This window comes from Aspergillus homomorphus, assembly GCF_003184865.1.
Source record: "Aspergillus homomorphus CBS 101889 unplaced genomic scaffold BO97scaffold_51, whole genome shotgun sequence".
Taxonomy (NCBI): Eukaryota; Fungi; Ascomycota; class Eurotiomycetes; order Eurotiales; family Aspergillaceae; genus Aspergillus; species Aspergillus homomorphus.
This window is the reverse complement of record NW_020291937.1, coordinates 71300-90810: the sequence shown is the minus strand read 5'-3', so window position 1 is coordinate 90810 and position 19511 is coordinate 71300. Positions and strand designations below refer to the sequence as shown.

At 49.8% G+C, this 19511-nt stretch overlaps 11 protein-coding genes across 11 annotated transcripts; 5 read left to right on the top strand and 6 right to left on the bottom strand.

Moving 5' to 3' along the window:
• The first annotated feature begins 226 nt into the window (after window positions 1-226).
• On the top strand, window positions 227-1149 carry BO97DRAFT_408458 (uncharacterized protein). The gene has a single exon (XM_025695871.1). It carries the CDS (start codon window positions 308-310, stop codon window positions 968-970), a length of 663 nt encoding a protein of 220 aa, XP_025547394.1. The 5' UTR covers window positions 227-307; the 3' UTR covers window positions 971-1149.
• A 383-nt stretch (window positions 1150-1532) lies between these two features.
• On the top strand, window positions 1533-2861 carry BO97DRAFT_428543 (uncharacterized protein; the record flags this gene model as incomplete). The annotated part of the gene is made up of 1 exon (XM_025697302.1): window positions 1533-2861. The coding sequence occupies one exon, from the start codon at window positions 1533-1535 to the stop codon at window positions 2859-2861; it is 1329 nt and encodes a 442-aa protein (XP_025547393.1).
• Window positions 2862-3769: 908 nt separating this feature from the next.
• BO97DRAFT_428542 (uncharacterized protein) lies at window positions 3770-4214 on the top strand (the record flags this gene model as incomplete). Its single annotated transcript, XM_025697301.1, has 3 exons — window positions 3770-3894; window positions 3988-4039; window positions 4092-4214. 3 exons carry the CDS (start codon window positions 3770-3772, stop codon window positions 4212-4214), a joined length of 300 nt encoding a protein of 99 aa, XP_025547392.1.
• A 253-nt stretch (window positions 4215-4467) lies between these two features.
• On the bottom strand, window positions 4468-5766 carry BO97DRAFT_408457 (uncharacterized protein). Its single transcript, XM_025695870.1, has 2 exons — window positions 5470-5766; window positions 4468-5417 (listed from the first exon to the last, which is right to left on the bottom strand). Exons 1-2 carry the CDS (start codon window positions 5694-5696, stop codon window positions 4541-4543), a joined length of 1104 nt encoding a protein of 367 aa, XP_025547391.1. The 5' UTR covers window positions 5697-5766; the 3' UTR covers window positions 4468-4540.
• A 592-nt stretch (window positions 5767-6358) lies between these two features.
• Window positions 6359-7773, top strand: BO97DRAFT_223334 (endonuclease/exonuclease/phosphatase family protein). Its single transcript, XM_025690662.1, has one exon. The coding sequence runs from the start codon at window positions 6439-6441 to the stop codon at window positions 7456-7458; it is 1020 nt and encodes a 339-aa protein (XP_025547390.1). The 5' UTR covers window positions 6359-6438; the 3' UTR covers window positions 7459-7773.
• BO97DRAFT_398545 (NAD(P)/FAD-dependent oxidoreductase) lies at window positions 7647-9334 on the bottom strand (the record flags this gene model as incomplete). Its single annotated transcript, XM_025694197.1, has 5 exons — window positions 9053-9334; window positions 8933-9004; window positions 8526-8870; window positions 8130-8475; window positions 7647-8079 (listed from the first exon to the last, which is right to left on the bottom strand). Exons 1-5 carry the CDS (start codon window positions 9204-9206, stop codon window positions 7647-7649), a joined length of 1350 nt encoding a protein of 449 aa, XP_025547389.1. The 5' UTR covers window positions 9207-9334.
• Window positions 9335-9890: 556 nt separating this feature from the next.
• BO97DRAFT_408453 (DUF952 domain-containing protein) lies at window positions 9891-10663 on the bottom strand. Its single transcript, XM_025695869.1, has 2 exons — window positions 10312-10663; window positions 9891-10216 (listed from the first exon to the last, which is right to left on the bottom strand). Exons 1-2 carry the CDS (start codon window positions 10594-10596, stop codon window positions 10100-10102), a joined length of 402 nt encoding a protein of 133 aa, XP_025547388.1. The 5' UTR covers window positions 10597-10663; the 3' UTR covers window positions 9891-10099.
• Window positions 10664-11028: 365 nt separating this feature from the next.
• On the bottom strand, window positions 11029-11526 carry BO97DRAFT_310613 (NTF2-like protein; the record flags this gene model as incomplete). Its single annotated transcript, XM_025691217.1, is given in 3 exon segments — window positions 11029-11097; window positions 11109-11393; window positions 11458-11526. Coding segments are annotated over 3 exon segments (423 nt in total), but the record flags the coding sequence as incomplete, so codon positions are not given.
• Window positions 11527-12783: 1257 nt separating this feature from the next.
• BO97DRAFT_398537 (putative sphingosine kinase) lies at window positions 12784-14508 on the top strand. The gene is made up of 2 exons (XM_025694196.1): window positions 12784-12978; window positions 13218-14508. The coding sequence occupies exons 1-2, from the start codon at window positions 12875-12877 to the stop codon at window positions 14485-14487; spliced, it is 1374 nt and encodes a 457-aa protein (XP_025547386.1). The 5' UTR covers window positions 12784-12874; the 3' UTR covers window positions 14488-14508.
• A 1774-nt stretch (window positions 14509-16282) lies between these two features.
• Window positions 16283-17283, bottom strand: BO97DRAFT_461710 (alpha/beta fold hydrolase; the record flags this gene model as incomplete). The annotated part of the gene is made up of 1 exon (XM_025699374.1): window positions 16283-17283. Exon 1 carries the CDS (start codon window positions 17264-17266, stop codon window positions 16283-16285), a length of 984 nt encoding a protein of 327 aa, XP_025547385.1. The 5' UTR covers window positions 17267-17283.
• A 431-nt stretch (window positions 17284-17714) lies between these two features.
• Window positions 17715-18465, bottom strand: BO97DRAFT_376951 (aegerolysin family protein). Its single transcript, XM_025693041.1, has 2 exons — window positions 18281-18465; window positions 17715-18195 (listed from the first exon to the last, which is right to left on the bottom strand). The coding sequence occupies exons 1-2, from the start codon at window positions 18364-18366 to the stop codon at window positions 17874-17876; spliced, it is 408 nt and encodes a 135-aa protein (XP_025547384.1). The 5' UTR covers window positions 18367-18465; the 3' UTR covers window positions 17715-17873.
• Between the last annotated feature and the right edge of the window lie 1046 nt (window positions 18466-19511).

The window sequence follows — 19511 nt, the reverse complement described above, 5'->3', positions numbered from 1 at the left end:
GGCTGAAGAAACTCCCATTCGTGCTGTCTCAACTATGGAGATAATTATAGAGTTGGAGACATGGATTTGTCCAAGGTTTGGGTTCGGGACGGGGATCGAACATCCGGGTTTCAAGGGAAAAATGGTCCCTGCGGAGGTGGAGCTCTCCATCTCCAGTATTCACGGATCGGATATAAAAGGGAGCAGGGCTGACTCTTTCTTGCCTGGGGGGTTATCAATCTCATCAATCCAGTCAACCAGCATTGGGACCTCACCACACATCTCCACAGCCTCCAATTGAACTAGACTAGTATACAATTGCTTCAAAATGAACTCTCTCACCACCCTCCTCACCCTCCTGTCGGCAACGTCGACCACGGCGCTCTCCATCCACCAGCCCCGGTCCTCCGCCTCGATCACCCCACCGGAGGGCTGCCCGATCCCCACCTGGGAGGTGTCCTACTTCCACTGGTTCAACGGCTCCAAGAGCCTGGACTGCATCCACAACCCGGCAGACATCGCCTTCAAGGACTGCCTGTGCGGTCGCGAGTGGTGCGCCCCGGACCCGGACACCTGCAACGGCACCATGGTCAACGTCTGCTACACCGGCATGCCCAACTACCAGCCCTGGGGCTATGGCCCGCCGCAGACCCTGGCCATCGACTTCGCCGACGGCCTGACCTGCCGCGACCAGTACGCCGCCTTCCGCGTCCACGACATCGGCCACGGCGCGTCCAACTGCGGCTACGCCGACCGCGGTCTGGGTCGCATCGTCTCCTTTTACGGGACCTCCAACGAGGATACCTCCGTCGGCCACATGGATTACGAGCTTGGGGCGGGTCATGCGTTGACTTGCAACAACGGGAGCAAGATCACCTACCATGGGAGTGTGGACTTCGAGTTGACCTGTGTCCATGATGAGTTCTTCAACGCCACCTGCTCGGCGCCGGCATTTGAGATCCCTGTCTTGAGCTATGAGTGGGTTTCTTGAGGGGTGGGTTCCTAGGTTTGTGATGGGGATGAGAGAGGAGAAATGAGAGGTGAGTGGTGATAGAAAGGGAAGAAGGGGGACACGAAGATGAGTGCGATGCGATTAGATATGTCCAGAAAGGTCAGCTGTAGATACGTCTAAGAGAAGTCTGATGAGAATGCTCGACTCATGGTGGACATATCTTAAAGCATGACAAACAACGAAAAGAATAGAGAAAAACCAGATGTCTTAGGCCCACTCTCCAAAGAGTAGTCGTTATGCCGGATTATTTCTTTCTTTCTTTTTTCTCTCTTTGCAGTCTTTCGACTGCTAAAGTAAGATTATTGTCGACTATCTTCTTCTCCTATTTTATCTTTAGCGTAATTCTCCTTTTCTCTCTCTTCAAGTTTACTTTTATTCTCTTATCCCCTTATCTATATAAGCTGTGATGCATAGTTCCACTTTGATCTATCATACCTGCCCGGAAATCTAGTCTTATCTATCAATTGGGTTGAAGATGAGTTGCCCTCCACCTATTGCGGTATCGGACAAGAAAAACCGCTTGTGTTTACCAGAAAGCACAATGGCATCCGGTGAGAGTCCCCCAGTACTCGAAACCCTGCCCAGTGAAATCCGACTTGATATTCTATGTATCTTACCGTATGACAGCTCTCAAGCACTCATTATGGCGTCTCCGGTATACTTCAAGACAGCCCTTGAGTATCGCGATCTAATAAGACGCCAAAATGGCGCCGCGTCAGTGGAAGCCTTCACCCTCGAAGCTGAGGCAGTTTACTGTGCTCGCCGCATGAGGCTCTCCGAGGCATACACCCAGGATGGACCTGACAGCGATCCCGGATACTACACAGAATCCTATCCACCCATGCATGCATCCAGCCACTACACCATGGAGACTATTTCCAGGTTTGCCGTGTCGTATATGCGAGACCGAAAATCGAATCGAAAGGTCTTATCGTTCGCCTCACACACGGGGGAGCAGCGCCGGCAAATGGTTGATTTCCATATGTCGACCATTATGCCGATTGCGCGTCGCTTTACGCAATCGGCCCTGAAGAACTTTGCCGGCCAGCCAGAGGCACAGAGCTCGTTTGTTCACGAACCGATCACTACAACAGAGGAGTACCGAATTGTTCGCGCTGTCTATAGATTCGAGCTTTGTTGCCAGCTTTTCGACGACCGTGCACCCGACCTCGAAGTAGTAGCACGGAACAAGCATGGCATTGACCTTGCTACTATGCTACAGCTCCTACATACTATGTTTCACCCCTGGGAGGTCGAAGAAATCCTGTGTATCAATGGATTTCTTGAAATCAAGTACAACGATATTTTTGACGTTGCTACCTGGGACTTTGACCGGAATAAACCAAAGTTTGGTTACGCGCCTAATATGTCTTGCACTGACCCATTGTCCAGGCTGAGTCGACACTCATATCACAGGGACTACTACTTGTGTGGAACCCTAACGCGCGGTCTCGGTCTACTACAACGGGCTCTTTCTGCGATGGAGCAGAATCACGACCAGCAACTTGTGGAGATAATAAAGAATGAGATGCGCATCGAACCGATTGGCTTTCTTGGCACGTATAGCGGTGCCGTGACCGAGATATGCAAGAACGCACTCCGAGCTCGTAGGGGGCTCTCTGAACAAGACTTGAAGAGAGAACGGCGTGATCCCTTTCCTTTCCGCGGCGATATTATACCCGATCCCAACGCAGAGTTTCCGCCCCTGGCCTGGACCATAATATGGAAAGACACCTACAGCAATGTGGTCGGGGATGCGATCCCGTACAGAATGCGGTATTGGGGCTATGTTATGTGGGACGCAGAGCGTATCACGAAGGCCGGGGGAAAGGAAATACTGCAGCGGCAGTCGCGCGGGATTCGGGGCTAATGTGCGCATTGACCGCATTGGAGGTGCATTCTTGAAGGGTATTGAATTGGTTATATCATTGTTGGACTTCACAGAGAAGCGGAATCTTGTATGGTGCTGATATTCAGTTACATCATGAGAGAAAAAACGTTCATATTAAATCAAGTTCTTTTAATCTACTTAGTTAAAATAAGTTGATCTTTTTACTTCTCGTAACCATTAGCATTTATCATCTTGCAAAATTATACTCTCTTGATGGGATTTATTAAATATAATATAAGAGAAAGAATTAAAATAAGTACCTAAAAAGTCATAACCTATATTCCCATGAGTCATAATAATGTACTGGAGAGCAGAATACTTCTAATGGAAGGGTCTTCTTTTTATTATCATTACAGCCTGTCGGAAAATCTAGTATTGGAATTGAAGTACAAAAATATATATTCAGAGAGCCGAGAATTAGTGTAAACTTATTCGAGAAGACATGAACAAAGCGGTGTTAAGCTTTAGTACTGGGGCCCTTGTTGACCACCAACATAATCCATCTCTTTATGCTTTTCTTTGCTGCTTCACTCACGTACATGTATAGTGTCTCTATGAAAGGTGGGGTTTTCCCTGACGCTTCTCGTTGACAGGACCGACAACAATATGGAAAAACCTTTAAAGCCCTGTAATCCATTCCTTCGTCTCCATATCAAATCCAAGAATATGGGACGACTCCACTAGAGACAGTCGGTCACCCGTTTAGGAAACTATCTCGGGTAGTAGGAAGTATATAGCCTCGTCGTCGACGGTCGCGAGTATAAAGAGCAGACCAAAGCCCTGTTCAAGCTCAATCATCATCAAGCTTCATCTTCCAGTCCCAGCTCAAACACAACAGAGTTCAATTCACCTTACAAGCCCTCCATCCCTCCATCTCACAAACCAACATGCACATCCTCACCACCCCCACCTCCCTCCTCGCGGCCCTGGCCACCACCACCACCGCCCTCAACACGCTGAAGCCCGACGGCAAGCGCTGCATCGCCGGGTACGCGAACGAGTACGCCTCCATGTACATGGGCCGACCCTGGGCACGCTGAATTACCACTCTCACACGGGGTTCGTCACCGACCCCAACGGCAAGATCATCTCTGAGATGACCCAGCACTTCAACGCTGGCAGACCTTCACCTCCGTGCTGCCCTACACCGTCGACATGTACTGTGGCCAGGACACCAACAAGACGCTCACTCGGTGCACCTCGGTCGAGGTTCGCTACGCCGGTCAGGATATCCAGTTCAAGGCCGACAGCATCAACTGCGTCTGCGGGAAGGATGATACTGTCTTTAATGCTAAGGGGTATTGTGCTTCCTACTTTGATTGTCCTCTGTAAGGGGTTTCGCTGTAAGGGATGAATTAGATAGGAAAATTTCGGTTTTGAATGTTAATGTGTGATCGGGGGACTGAGTTGGCCGGGTTGAGTGGGCTTTGAGGGCATGTTGGGCATGTCGACACCCAGCATAATATATTTATCTATGGAGCAATTTCGGAGTAGTGGTGTCTCTGTGCCTTGGGGTCTCCTACTTGAGGAAGTAAATCTCGGAGTGTTAGGTGATGGACTTGCAGCAACCATCGACCCTTTGATTGCTTCATCCGTTGTGTTCGTCTATTTCTCTATTTGTTGTAATCAATGTATAGTAAATGGTAAACCCCACGTGATTATACCAAAACAGGACAGTTGGTTTCAATGACTAGTTCCGTAGAGTAGACAGTAGTTGTAACCGTCACGACATCTTCTGGGATATTAGGAGATGACGTGGCTGCACTGGGTCTGGGAGTCGCTGAGTGACTTGTTGAGCTTGACACGGGTACTGGCAGGTTGGCAGTCAATGATGGCGCAACAACAGGGCTGGAGTGGGTGAAGGTAGACGCAGGTACGGCCGAGGACGAAGTCGGAAGGTCGGATGGGCTGGGCAACAGAGGGGTATGAGACGTAGGAATAATCTGGCCCGATGGTCTGACAAGAGTGGGTGAGGTGAATACCGCCACTGAAGATGAAGACGCGGATGGCTGAGGCAAGGAAATTGCACTCGCGATTATACTCGAAGATGCGGCAGGGCTAACCGAGACAATGCCAGCACTCGAGGACGTGGCTTGCGCTGGAGTCATCGTGGGTGTGGGAAAAGTTGTGATAGTCGATGTATAGGGCACATTCGTGCAGATCTCAATCTCCTTGTTGGGGTTGGAAAACTGAGTCTTGTCGAAGTAGATGGTCGGCTGAGCTGGAATGCCTCGCACGGTAGAGGAACAGATGACCTCAATGTACATGTCCAGGCTGCTGCTAGTGGGTACATAGGTGGTCGATAAAGTCTGCCATGTGGTTTCGGAAGTGTCGTAATGAACATATGCACTGACTGTCCTAGTGATCCGGTTGGCGGCGAATATGCCATCGATGGCAAAGTAGAAATTACAGGTTCCAGGTCTAGTTGACGACTGGATCTTGTAATCAAAAGCGAGTGTGTACGTATCACCCACAACGAGGTCGGTCAGGGATTGATAAAGCACAGCATACGAGGATGTACCGGGCACCATTGATCTGTGCAATTGTGTCAGTGGACGCGCATTTTCATACAGTTGAGCCTACTTACGCAACGTAACCACCATCACTGGAGGTGTCAGCCACGACCGTCGCGGTTCCGTATCCATTGTACACCGTCCAAGGAGTGAGTACACCGGCGTCAAAGGAAGGGTTCAGCAAAGCGTTATGGGTCCATGTGCATGACTGGGTGGTTCCAGTTACCACCTTGGTCTCTGCCGCAGCATGGAATGGCTGTGCTAGAAGCACTACAGCAGAAAGAGTCGAGAATGGCCGCATGGTTGATTATTCGACAGGGATGATATGAAAGAGTGACTGCCCTTGACGACCAACAACGGACCGAACACAGAGAAACGAGCGAATGGACGGGGGAAAGCGAGGAGTCAGTCCAAGCGTAGTGAATCACTGTCAGTTATAATTGTTTTTCCCTGTAGGTTCTGGCTCGAACACGAAGAGCGAGAACAAGTAAAAGCTCCACCGAGGCTGAAAAGAGTTATGATCGCGACGGTTTGCAAGGCGTTGGTTCGTCAGTCTATTGAAGGCACGGCGAGTCCGGCCTGAAATGCGGCGATTTTAAGCGAGGGAGCACGTAGTTTGCCCCTGAAGAGGTGGAGTGAAGTTGAGTCGAGTGAAGTTGAGTCGAGTGGTGCAGATGACGGTCCATGACTAGAAATACTAGCTCAGAAAGAACTGACTGATTAAGTTAAGAACGGGTCTTTGGCCGGATCAAGTGGAGTCCGCGGTGTTGAAGCTATTGTTGAGTTGTTGTTGATTGTCGATGATTGGAGTCACTTGACTTGGAGGGATTTCCATCCTGAGGCACTCAGGCACCAAAGCTCAGGCCACAAGGCATGAACAAAGCCAGCGGAATAATACCGGGCCGAACTCCAGTCACTTCCGCGGGCGAAATCCCAACTGTCGACCCCCACCACTGCCTGTCTCTTCTCCACACTCCACATTCCACATTCTTTCTTTCTTTCCTTTCCACTTCTCCCCCCCTCCCTCCCCCAGTCCATCAGATATGGATCTCTACGCGCGTGCTCGGACAAGCATACGCGCATGGCTGAAAGAAACTCCCCTCCCACCTGCAGGCGACGCACATCCTCATTTTCAATTCTGGCATCAGTATGACCCGAACGTCCAACAGTGGATTCCTACCTATTCAGATGCCACTTCGAATGACCACCCAGAGCCTGTCCGTGGGAACGACCCATCAAATCTCGTACTGTTGACATGGAACATCGATGCAGGAGCTTCTCGGGTTCAAGAACGCGTGACCGAGATCCTCACATACATTACTCAGCTTAATCATCCAGTGGACATTTTGTTCCTTCAAGAGGTCTCACACCCGGCCCTGCAGCAACTCCTGCAAGATGAGCGCATTCGTGGGTCTTGGCTTTCTAGCGAACCTGACGGTGCAACATGGAACGGCCGGCCCTTTACAACGGTCACCTTATTGTCTAAAGCACGTCTCGCATTATATGCCGGTTCAAACACTCATAACATCGTCGTAGGACCTGTATGGAGGGTCAAATTTCCAAGTCATTTCGCTCGAGACGCGCTCTGCTGTGATATCTTCGTCCCTTCGCGCAGTGAGGCTGAAGCGTCTTGTGCGACGCGAGTTCGCCTTGTGAATGTTCATCTGGATTCTCTGCCGATCAAGCCTTCCCACCGGCCCCGGCAAATATCTATCGTCTCCTCCCTCCTGCGCGCCGCTGGCCGTGGGCTAGTCGCTGGAGACTTCAATCCTCTTCTCGACGAAGACATAGAACTTTTAGAGTTCAATGGTTTGACAGATGCCTGGACATCGCTTCACCCTCAGGAGCCTGGTTATACATGGGGGCTCGATGGGCAACAACCGTTCCCCCCCAACCGACTTGATAAAATCGGCACCCTAGGGCTAACAGCCTCTACAATCGAGATTCTGGAACCGAAGCGAGTTGGGCACACTTTCATCCCGGACCAGACGCTCACGGACGATGCACCTCTCTGGAGCGATCATCATGGTCTGCTCTTGTCTTTCAGACTGGCGGAGGAGTGAACGATATCTATCTCGCTCTGGTCGGAGAAAGATTCTTCTGAAACCGAATATGGCTGTGGAATTCCTACTCTAGAACTAATGGTGCGGAATCTAGCGGGTGATTGGTCAAATCTTAATAACCACACTTGCTCCCGGCCTGCAAACATATCTAATCCTACATGCTCAGTGGAGCACCTATCGCACACCTCCTATTCATAAATCGGCCACTCCAGCTTATGGAACCATCGGTAATCCGAGCGCACCAAATGCACCTGCAGACCAATCAGTGTCTCGCTTCGCCATGATTCAAGTGAGGAATACTTACGATGAAGCGCCATATCATCACCAAATATCCCGTTCTTGACTTGAGGGCCACTCACCACATCCCCCGTTTTACCATCAAACGCCGCACCGGAACCTCCGATGATCAAGCTCAGCCCCTTGTTAGGCCCTCGCATCTGGGCCAAAGATGACTGCACCTCTTCACCTTGTTCTGCTGACACCATCATTTGGGCTATGTTCATAGCAGCTGTACTTCCCATCCGGATGGCTGTTTTGGCGAGTCGGATCCCTGGGGTGGCGATCACGTCACCGATCGCAAAGTGGAAGTTGTTGTTAGGAATGTCCGCGACAAATTGCGTCCTATAAGGCTTAGGTTAGTAATGATTCCAAAATCCAGACATTGTACGTACGTTGGCAGAACATTTACAAATCCTCTCTCATCTAAAGCCTCTTTTGGCAAGAATTCTGTAACCGGGGCAGCTGACGAAGTAGCCCAGATCACCTCGTCGGCGGTTAGCTGGCTTCCGGTTTGAAGCCTGATTGTTTTGACCGTGCTCAACCCTTCGATAGCACTGAGTACGCGGTTCTCGAGAATAACGTTCACCCCGCCGTGTTTGACGACCTCGAGAACCTGGTCACGGAACTCTGGCGAGACAGGCTCAGACGAGAGGAGTGACGAACGTGAGTGGATCAAGGTCACTTGTTTGGTGGGGTAACGGTGCTTGATCTCGGCCGCCATCTCGATTCCCACAGCGCCTAGATACGTCGTTAAGACTCGTGCCAATATCTGGTAGGATTACACTCACCACCACCAATGATTACCACTGAATTGCACTTCTGCAAACGATCGATATATCTCCCCGCTTGCACAGCATACTCCGCCTTGGTTGCTGCCACCGGGATTGTCGGCCACGGTCGTCGCAACCCAGTAGCCACGACTAAGTAATCGTAATCCAGCACATGCTGGTCTTGGCTACTTGACTCATGGGAAAGATAGAGCAGTCTCTTCGAACGGGGATCCGCTCTCACAGCCGTGCCTTTCAAGATCGAAACCGAGTGTCTCTTCAATTCCGGAATTTGATCCCACGTCCGCCATGGCTGGTCGATGTAGCTCTTTGTCGTGTGTGCCATAGGCGTGCCAACTGCATGATCTGACTTGCGGTGTTAGTGGATTTTTCCGGGACAAGTGTTCAGGACCGTTCAGGGGACTTACAGAACCCATCTCTTGGATCAAGGATGGTGATCTTGGGCATCATCTGCGGGGCCTGAGGCGTCATACTCTGACCTCTTACCCCTGCAAGGCCTGCTCCTGGACCACCTCCCCCGCCACGACCTCCTCTACCTCCCTTGCTCCCTCTCCTGAATGATCCAATGGTGCCGTCGCAGATCCGAAGAAGATTCAACGCCATCGATAAGCCGGCGTATGCGCCTCCCAATACCACTACGTGCTGCTCGCGCAGCGTAGATGCTAGCGTCACAGCGACCATTGTAGGAACAACTTGACTGACGTATGTGTAAGGGGATGGTTCTCGAAAAATCGATATGTCCGTGTTTCCAAACACCGCGCTCCTCGTATGTGGCTATCTCACTCAAAGTGGTGGATTTAAGTAAAACCAAACAATCGAGCTGGCAGTTTGATAATGGAGTAAGACGGGGTTTTGGATTTATATACTATCTAAGAGCACATTGGACTTTCTCTTGTCCTCGCATCTCCTTGGCACCATTCGGGTAATTGAGGTCGGAGTTACTTCTTTGGGCGGAGTGCAAGCCCGAGGCGTGTACTGTACCTGGCGGATGCTCGGATTTACGGCATCAACTGCGCAGGAGCCCTACAAACTTTGGGCTGTTGAGTATATTCCGCTCGGTGCGATTGCGTACGTGGGATATCCCGAGATGCTTCGGAGAGGTTCACGTGAATCCTCCGTAGCATAATAGACTTTGTGGTTCGATGTTAAACTTTCGAAGTCGGAGTTCAGAGATACTTGCAGAGCAAATATACACTAGTACCCTGTCAACGCCTCGTTGAGGCCTTGCGATGACTCTATCACGATGACCTTTTTCTTTTCTACTAGCTACAGCTGCGAATCCAATCTGAATAGAGTTTTCCATCGCAATGATCATTTAGGAACAAGTGCACATGCATAGCTTAGAACATAAGAAGGACATGAGTCAGGGGGAAGCATGTTTGTTCAGCAAACCGGACTATCTTATACATACTACAATCCCGCACATGAGTCTGGATTTGGCCTTTGTGTTCCACAGAACCGAACCATAGCATAGAATTAGAAAAATCTGCCCCTTGTTCATAACATCGACAACACGAATTTGCAGTCCCAGCAAGGGAAACAGCTGCGACCCCGACAGACAACCCAAATCAGGATCAATACAATAACCACGGCTTCGCCTGCATCAACGCTTTATCCCACCCATCCTCATTCGTCCAGATAGCTATACTCTCTACCTCATCTTTACCCAGCTTAAGGCCATTGTACAAGTGCTATCGAGCATTAGCATCATCTTGAACATACCAATTACAATCCCGCGCAAACTTCAACCAACCACAAGGAACCAGAAACAAAAATAAAAACTTACAGGAAACAACCCTTCCTTCGGCCTCGACCCGCACACCGTCCCCTCGGGATTTTCCCACTTGATGTACTTCTGCACGTTATCGTAGGGGATGCGCAGTACATACACGAGGGGCTCGTCCTTGAAGAACAGCTTGAGGGTGTTGGGGACCTGGAAGGCGGTGGAGAGGTGGATGAAGCCGGATTGGTTGTCGAGCTCGCTGACGGGGAGTCGGTCCGGGAGGGGTTCGCGGACCGGTGAGGTCGAGGGAATGAGCTTGTAGGTGAAAAAGGGTGGGGAGTCGGTCATTTTGATTGCGCTGGACGTATGGTCTAGTGATTTGGGTATTTGGAAGGGTTTGAAGTGTGGATAGGATGTGGGAGAGGAATATGTCTGGGGGGGGTGGACTGAGCCTGGAGGGGGATCTTCGTATCCGTATCCGGCCTGCTTATCCGGTGTTTGTCTTGTTTGGTGTAATTGTCATGTGTGGGTGGATGGAGCTAGGCCTCTTATGGTTACTGGTCAAGAGTGTGTCTTCCGTTTTGGGATTAGTGGGGTTGCCGTCTGCGGTAAATATTCATTGTATCGTGGATGTATAACGGGCCTTTTACATGGGATTGCTGGGATTAGATCTTAGTTCTGTCTGCATTGAATGACAGCCACTCGGTCCATGAGAATGATATTCAACTGCCGCTAATCCCTGGGCTCAACAACCTCCGCGAAATCACCCACATCAAACAATTACGATGGCTTCAACCCCGCCAACTTCCACGGCCCCTCCCCCTTGACATACCGCTGCTCGATATATGACTTCCTGTCACTCGTGCGGTCGACTCGCCTCTTGAGTTGGCCGCGTCTTCATCCCACCTCCCATGTCCCGCGTTCTGCTGCCACTCGACCACAATCTCCTCTGCAGAGACGGACTTGACGTACGGCTGGCCGAGAAAATGCTGGGTGAGTAGAGTCTCCCGGCCCAGGTGCTCCGGAGAGAGGATCTCCGCAATGAAGCTCTCGGAGTCAGCGATGCGGGTTGGGATCGTGGCCGACACGCGTCCGTAGTCGATGTGTACTGTTGGAGCTAGGATTGCGCGCAGGCACGAGGGGTCCTGGGTTGAGTGTTCAGTCGGCTGTGCAGGCTCTTGATGGTGGCTTGCACAAGTAGTGACGGACCTTCTGATCGTAAGCATCAGCCCACGTCCGAGCGAGCTGGGTAATGGTGATGTAGTCTCGAAATTCGAGAGCATCAGGGATGTAAAGGGCGAAGGCCATACTTGCTCGCGGCGAGACAGTACAAGTGAATTGGATTTATAAGTCATTGAACGATGTATGACACCAAACGTGATCAAGAGGTCGAGTTTTATGTAGACTCCGTGTGATCGGCGTAATTTGAAACGATGGCTCAAAGCTTCTTCGAATATCCATATTATGGGCTTCACATACATGCTTTCATCCCGAGCTATGTAATCGTGGATGTAGGGCACCCTCTGGATGACTTGGTATCTGGACATCTACCATGAACAGTGTCTCATATGTGGGGCCGAGGTTCAATTTCGACTCTTTACCTGTGTATCTCCGAGAAGAATGACTGGGAGGTCACTTACACACAGGCTGCCCTGACTCGCGCCAAACAAATAAAGTCAAAACTTCGTCTGCACAGAAAGTGATTCTCTTGTTGATCTGCAACTTTTTTTGCGTAGTTCTTTTCAAGATGATCTACCGCAAAAACTATCCGGTCCACATCGGTATCGATATAAAGCTATCAACTCTTCTTGATCACTGCGAACTCCCGTGTCGGCTGAATCAGAGGCCAACAGAAAACGGCCGTCTGAATAAAATCGACCACGGGCCCCAGCACGATCACAAGAGCCACATGGCTATGCTGTATTGCATGATAGTGGTGGGCACCGCTCCATCTGGAGACCCTGGAATTCTTCCACGCTTGGTGTTGGCAAATGGTTGGGTCCCACTCTGTGAGAAACGGAGCGAGAACTTCATGAGAACAATATCAACGTCGGAATACGTGATTTTCCCTTTCTTTCGTTTTGGGGATTCAGGAAATCTCTGTCATCCATAATCTGGGGCAAGAAACAGGGGACGAAATTAGTGAATGGGAGAAATCATCGTCGTTAGCCTAGAGTATTAGTTCCTTTGGCGCAATCGCCCGACGAGTTGGTAGAGACCCAATTTGAAAAGATGACAGATAGGCTCGTCATAGAATAATATTAAGAAAGATCACAACTAGTGCTGCTGTGTGCGAATAGTACGACACAAATTACGGAGTAGCAAGTAAACAAAAGCAGTGCCAGCTTATCGTACGAGTGTTTTATCTCGGCAAGGTCGGATACTGGTAGCACATCACTAAACCTCTTTGGGTATAGTATACGTGGCAACTGAGGAAAAGTGCAAATGCCGAAAAGATTCGCATGACAACAACACACTTGTTGCACTCAACTTCGATAAGATATAGATTCCTTGTTCACATCACTAGAGTGCAAGTAGCTTGATCTGTACCAGAACTAGTTACAAATATCTTCTCTTAGCCTTAGTGGGCAATTTTATTTGATCAGCACTTTCCTCAGCTCAAGCCATGAGTTCGCTCGGATCCCCCAAAACAATCAAAGTAGACAAATCAGTATCCCTCTCGATAGAAGATGCCTTTCTCATCATAAAAGGTACCCTCTCCAACTCTCTGTATAATGTCATGGGATAATCTGTAAGATGAATACTGACACGATTTTTCGGTCGCAGATGATCGTCCGTCAGGAAGGAGGAGTAAGACCAAGAAATACTGCTGTGGACTTTTATCCCGACGAGGTACTGTACTTGCCTCCATGCGTGCCCTAACCTTCCTTTGCCACTTCCACAGACTCCAGCCCCAGCTATTCACAGCGTTCACTGACTATTGTATTAGAAACCGACTCCGATTACAGAATCGATCTGTATGCCATCTTGAATGCATATATCTCCACAGATGGCCTCACCATCACTTACGTAGACGGAAATTGCGGCAGCGACGCAAATATAGACGCCGTTCAGTACGCGGTGCGCGACGAGAAGGAAAGAGAGCAAGCCGCAGCCTGGGCGAAGCACCTCCTGAAATGCGCTCACGGTCAAGCGCAATTATACAAGCGATTGAAAGTGATCATCAACCCGTTCTGCTCCGGCGCGGTCAAGAAATTCCGCACGTGTGCTGCGCCCATCTTTGCAGCAGCGCATTGTCAGGTTGATGTTGAGGAGACAAGATACAAGGGCCATGCCATCGAGATAGCCGAGAAGATTGACCTCGCCGCCTACGATGCGATTGTGTGCTGTTCGGGCGACGGGTTGCCGCATGAGGTCTTCAATGGGTTGGCCAAACGCGCGGATGCGCTGAAGGCGTTGACAACCATGGCTGTGGCTATGGTACCTTGTGGCTCTGGAAATGCGATGGCGTGGAATCTTTTCGGCACTGATAATGTTTCGCTGGCTGCGCTGGCGATTGTGAAGGGTGTGAAGATGCCCTTGGATTTGCTATCGATCACCCAGGGAGAACGCCATACTGTGTCGTTCCTCTCGCAGTCCTTGGGCGTTTTGGCGGATTCGGACTTGAAGACGGAACATTTGCGGTGGATGGGAGACCATCGCTTCATCTACGGTGTTCTAACCACCATTGCTCAGAGGACAGCGTATCCCTGCGAGCTTGCCTTCAAGACCGTTATGGGAGATAAACCCCAGATTCGGGACTACCACCAGCGAAGAAAGGATCAGCCACTGAGCGTATCATCCGAGCCCAGGACGGAGTTGGGTGGGTTACCGCTCAAATATGGCACGGTCCAGGACGATCTCCCAGAGGATTGGGAGGTTGTCTCCGGGGAAGGATTGTCGAGTTTCTATGCCAGCAACATGGCGATCGTGGCCAAGGACACGAATTTCTTCCCAGCCGCGCTGCCTAATGATGGGCTCCTGGATGTTATGACGGTAGATGATACTATCGGCTTTGTGGGTGCCCTTGAAGCAACTATCAAACTGCCGCAGGGGAAGTGTTTTGAGCTCGGAGATGTGCAGATGCGGAAGGTCACCGCCTATCGCCTGACACCCAAGGAGAAGGAGGGTTGCATCAGTGTGGACGGTGAATGGTATCCATTTGAGGCTTTCCAGGTGGAGGTTCATCAAGGCCTGGGTCGGGTGCTCTCGAGGTCGCACCATGCCTATCAAGTATGAGGGACGGTGAGATATATGGCGTCTTGTACAATAGACTTGCGGACTCTCGGGTGTGGTTCATCATGCAGCTATCGTAATATAATTTGTACTTCAACAAAACATGTAATGATCATTTAGCTACTACAGTTGATGCGTGCTAACGACCTTTGATTGTACTGTATGTATATACAATTCTTACCCAAATACAGCGCCCTGGGGCATGACATAGAATTTGCCGCGTGAACTACCACGGATCTCTCAGGGCAGTGCTCGTGCGGTCTCTCCATATCTCAGCTGCCATCACATTATACGTCCTGTATACAAAAGCCAAAACAAGGATCAGCATATGAGATTATAGTTATGGAAGCGCCTCGTAACTCAAATTCAATCCCGGGGTGGTCAAATTGCTCCAGAGCTCGAAAGTTGCCCTGGGGACTGTTGGAATAGGAGGGCTCGATGCTTCAAGAGATGATTCAATGGAGAAGAACAACGGACATGCAGGTTTACAATCAGTTGGAGATAGGCGGAAGATGTAAGAGAGTAAAGAGCTTATTTACTACATAGCACTTTTGGGTCATACTATGACAGCATCATTACCATCGGTACGAAGTTTAAGTAGTGCTGCGGAATTGTATCCCGCGGTCAAGGATTTTCCTGTCCTTTCTGGCTGTCGTTATTCACCATTGATCTCTTGGTGGGAATTTCCCTTTCTTCTTATTCGCATTGCTCCATTTTTTTACTTGACAAGTCAAAGATACTCGTCGAGAACACATGTCCAGATTGGTCCCTTACCCGAGCATATCACGGCTGCGACAATCTGTTAATTGTCTTGAGCCTATTGCACATCACCATCCAAACCCTCCGCTTTACAATGGATGCATCAGTTTGGAAGGTAGTACTTCCTCTTGAAGATCCTCATTGTTGTAGCCTGTCTGGTAATACTTGCCCGCGTTGCTGCTATAAACCATTTCTATGTCGCACTGGCCAGGTCTCGCTATAGGTGAGTCTACAAATTCTGAGAATTGGCGCTGCGGACATCAGACTGATTATCTCAAAAATGACTCTCCAGGCCCTCGATGAAAGTCTATTACCTGCGCTCAAATACATATGAGCTGAAAAGGAGTCTCTACGTACTCACGCATTATGGTCAGTCTGCATGGGCGGCTGAGATGATGAGAACGAGCCTATGATCTAATACAGTGTTCATGGTAGAAGAGGCCCAACTCAAGACAACGGTCAATGACACACACTTTCACCAGAGTCATAATACGATCCAGGCTGAGCCGGCAGAATGTATGGTATATCCTCGTCATGCACTGTATAATAGGTAGCCTCGACCGCTGATAAGACATGTAGGCTCATGCCAACAGAACCTTCCCAACTCGAACTGCTCTAAGCATGAAACTTTTCAAGACGATCGTTCCTTTGATGAACCTACATTGGCGCATCTGGAAGATATAACAAGACTGTTCGCGGTGTGAGGACTCTAGTTGTGGCAAAACCCCTTGTTTTCACAGGGTATGTTGCAGACGTTTAGTTTACGGGCACCTATCACTTCTTTCCACTCTACATAAGTATTCAGCCTCATCGTCTTGATATTGTTATGGAGATAAATCTTATCAAATTCTAATCTAGTTTCTCTTCCTGTACTGTACATGGCCATTTTCACAGCATGCAATGATGTTAGCATCAAAGAACAGAACAAAGAGCCACTCAATCTTCCCTGTCTCTAATACATGTCTTGATGTTGTCTTTGAAAAACAAGTTCGCCAGCACGAAAATGTTTCCCAAAGATGAATGATAAAAGGATGAAAGCTCAGCCCCTGTTCCAAAACTCCTCAATAAGATCCGCAACCTCGGGCACGCTTTGCCGCACAACGCCATGTCCCACCTGCGGCACAACCTGAACATCGGCAAACCCAAGAACCTGCAGATCCCGCACGCTGCACAAATCATCCAACTCCCCAAGAACACACCGAGTCCTGATCCCCTGTTTCGCCGCGGACGCAAAATCCGCGTGCCTATCCATGACCCCGCCATCCCTGAAAATGCCCACCACGCTCGCCACATGGCCAGCATGCTCCCTGATCTGCCAGTCGCGCACAGCCTCAGCCACGACCTCGCCTCGCGCGACCCTCTCCTTCCAGTCCTCCGGCACAACCAGGCGCCCACCCTCCAACCACTCCAGAATCCAGGCGCGCGCCTGGTCTTCCACCGCCTCACCCCCACCAGCCAGACATCCCCTCTGCACGTCATCGAACTGCGCCGCGCGAAGCAACCCCGCCGGCGCGACGAGAACCATACTGGCGACACGCTCGGGGAATCGAGCGGCGAAGGTAGCGGTCGTGGAGCCGCCGAACGAATAGCCCACGAAGTGCGCATCAGGCCAACCCAGGTGGTCTAGCAGGGCCAGGAGGAGCCCGTGGAAGAGCGCTGGCTCGTGCGGCCGCACGGGTGTCTCGGATAAGCCGTGACCCCAAAGTTCCACGAGGACGCAGTGCGCAGCGGGAAATCGTGAGGATAGCGCGCGGGCCAGCGGCTGCAGGCCGATGGCGCAGGTTTGCACGCCGTGCACGAGTAGCACGCGCGTAGGACCGGTGGAGTCTGTGGGTGCGGCCGATGAAGGTGGCAGTGAGTAGTATGCAGCTTTGCCCGCTGGGGTTTGCAGGTATGATGCTTTGGGGAGGAGAGAGCCGAAGGTTGCGGTGAAGGCTGCTTCGGATGGCGCGGGGAGCGATTTGGGGGCTCCCGCGGGTGCGAATGTTCCCGGCCGGGGAAGAACAATTGAGATGCTTGGCATTGTGAGGTTGATTCGGTTGTAAAGGGAATTGCTTATGTAGGTAAGAGGCAATTGCTGTCGAGAGGTGAGGTTGAGTTCAGAATAAATAAGATTATACTGAAATCCTTTATCTGGATGACTAATGGGATGATGGGAGATAAGATGGTGCTAAATATAGGTGTACACAATTAGCACATGTCTATAGATAGTGTCTTTTGAATCCTTCGAGTAGTAAGTCTTGTTTATTGCTTGATATGATTATGTTTAGGCTGTAGAGCTCGAACACAACCATCCCGAGCTGCATGGAGGGGAGACATGGATTGTAAATACTGTCTCCCTCGGAAACATTGAACAAATTATCAAGTCGAGAAGAGCAGAAGATCTAGCACGAGCAGCCAGTCAATCTTTATAGAGTGCTACTATACTAGCTACGGAGCTACAACCGCTGCCAAATCAATACGCGAAATATCCATTCAACAACTACACTCGAATTTCATCAACACTGACATAATCTACCTGAATTAATCGTGGATTCCAGATCAAGTTAGGCAGGAATATGGATCGCGTAGTTGTAAACACTTAAGATTCCCTCTCAGGCCAATGCTGTATCCCTTGCCAATGAACAGCTTTAACCCTTCTTGCCGACTTCAACGTCAACAGTACCGATGGCACCTCCCTCACGGTTCCAGGCACCCGGCTGAACCCAGTAATCCTTGCTCTGCTCGGAAACCCCGAACTCGTTGGTAGGCTTGCCCCAGGGGCAGTCCCAGCTGATCGTGCAGATCTTGCTGTCCCCGTCGTACAGCTCAAAGCTGCCTGTGGTTCCAGACCAAGAGTCCTGTCTGCCACAGGCACCGATGTCGGCCGACCCGTCGGGAGCAACCGTAATCTTGTTGATGTCGTCGATGGAGATCTCAATGTCCTTGTTGCCGTTTCTGTAAAACTTGCCGCTGTTATGGAAGAATTTGTTAGCAAGGCCGTTCACACATGTTTGACCCTGTGGGTAATCGAAGGAGAGGGCTTGGTTGTTCGTACTAGGAGTGAGCTGCGTTTTTGACAGAGATAGTGTCGCTCTTCATGCTGTTGATGATATGGACGACGATCCATTGTGGCAGACCCATGTTGGCAGGCTTTCTGGAAGAAGGTGAAATTGTCTGGAAATGAGATTGACTGGATTCTGTATAAATGCTTGTGGTGATTGCAGTGTCTGTGATCTGGAGTCAAAGAAGTCACATTTGAAGCGGATTCTTCGAGCCTTTTATAACCTACAACTTTTTTCTCTCCTCCCACCCAAAATCATTGTAGCCCCAAACAGACAATGGGTAAGTCCGGTAGCTAGCTGAGGTCTGCATGTTTGTCCTCGCTTGGACAAGCCTGTGCAATGACATTACCTTCCTGCGCGTTTCACCCTCTCTCGATGATCTTGTTCAAAAAGAGAATTGTTATAGGTACAACAATGGCTGAACAACCACACAACATTAGTCCTATTAAGGGAAAGCGGTGTGGGGCAGGCTACTTCTTAATTCAGATATACATTTCTTGTTCTATATAATTTACATACAAATACAAGTACAACCTAAAGTTGTAAAACCAGGAATCAGTTCTACTCTATCCCTCTACCCGGAGCCTGGTTAACCACCACCTTACCCACAGGTCTCGCAGCCCTTATAGCCCTTACAGTCCTCGCAGTTCTTACAGTCCTCATAGTTCTTAGAGTTCTCGCAGTCCTCGCAAATAGCCAGCCCGCAGCCTAGCTATTACTACTAAAATAAGTATTCTTATTTATTTTTAGCTCTTTGTTCCATGTGCTATATAGTTAATATGATATATAAACCGGAATGATTATATTACGGGCCTTTGTAGCGGGCGGGCGGTTTAATAGACTAAAGCCTTAGATAAAATAAAGTAAAACTAGTTTCTCACTGCCTTTGGGTATATTATAGTTTATATACAAGTTTACATACAAATACAGATACACCCTCTTAATCAGGTTAGTGGATTAGCTCGGGAGCCTTTCCTAATTAGGTAAAACTGTGTATACCTACTGTATATTCAACATCATCGTACCTATAACAATTCTCTTCAAAAAAGCTGCTACCTTTCTGAAACCCACCAGATCCTGACGTCAAAGCCCTCAAGATTGGCCGATTCCCCGATTTCAGCATGTTAGAAGATGCAATAAATGTCTGCTTCCAAGGTTTCCCCGCGGAGATGAACGTAGTCCTAAGCAAGATGACGCTCGTCAGAGACCCAGGGCTGGAGGCTG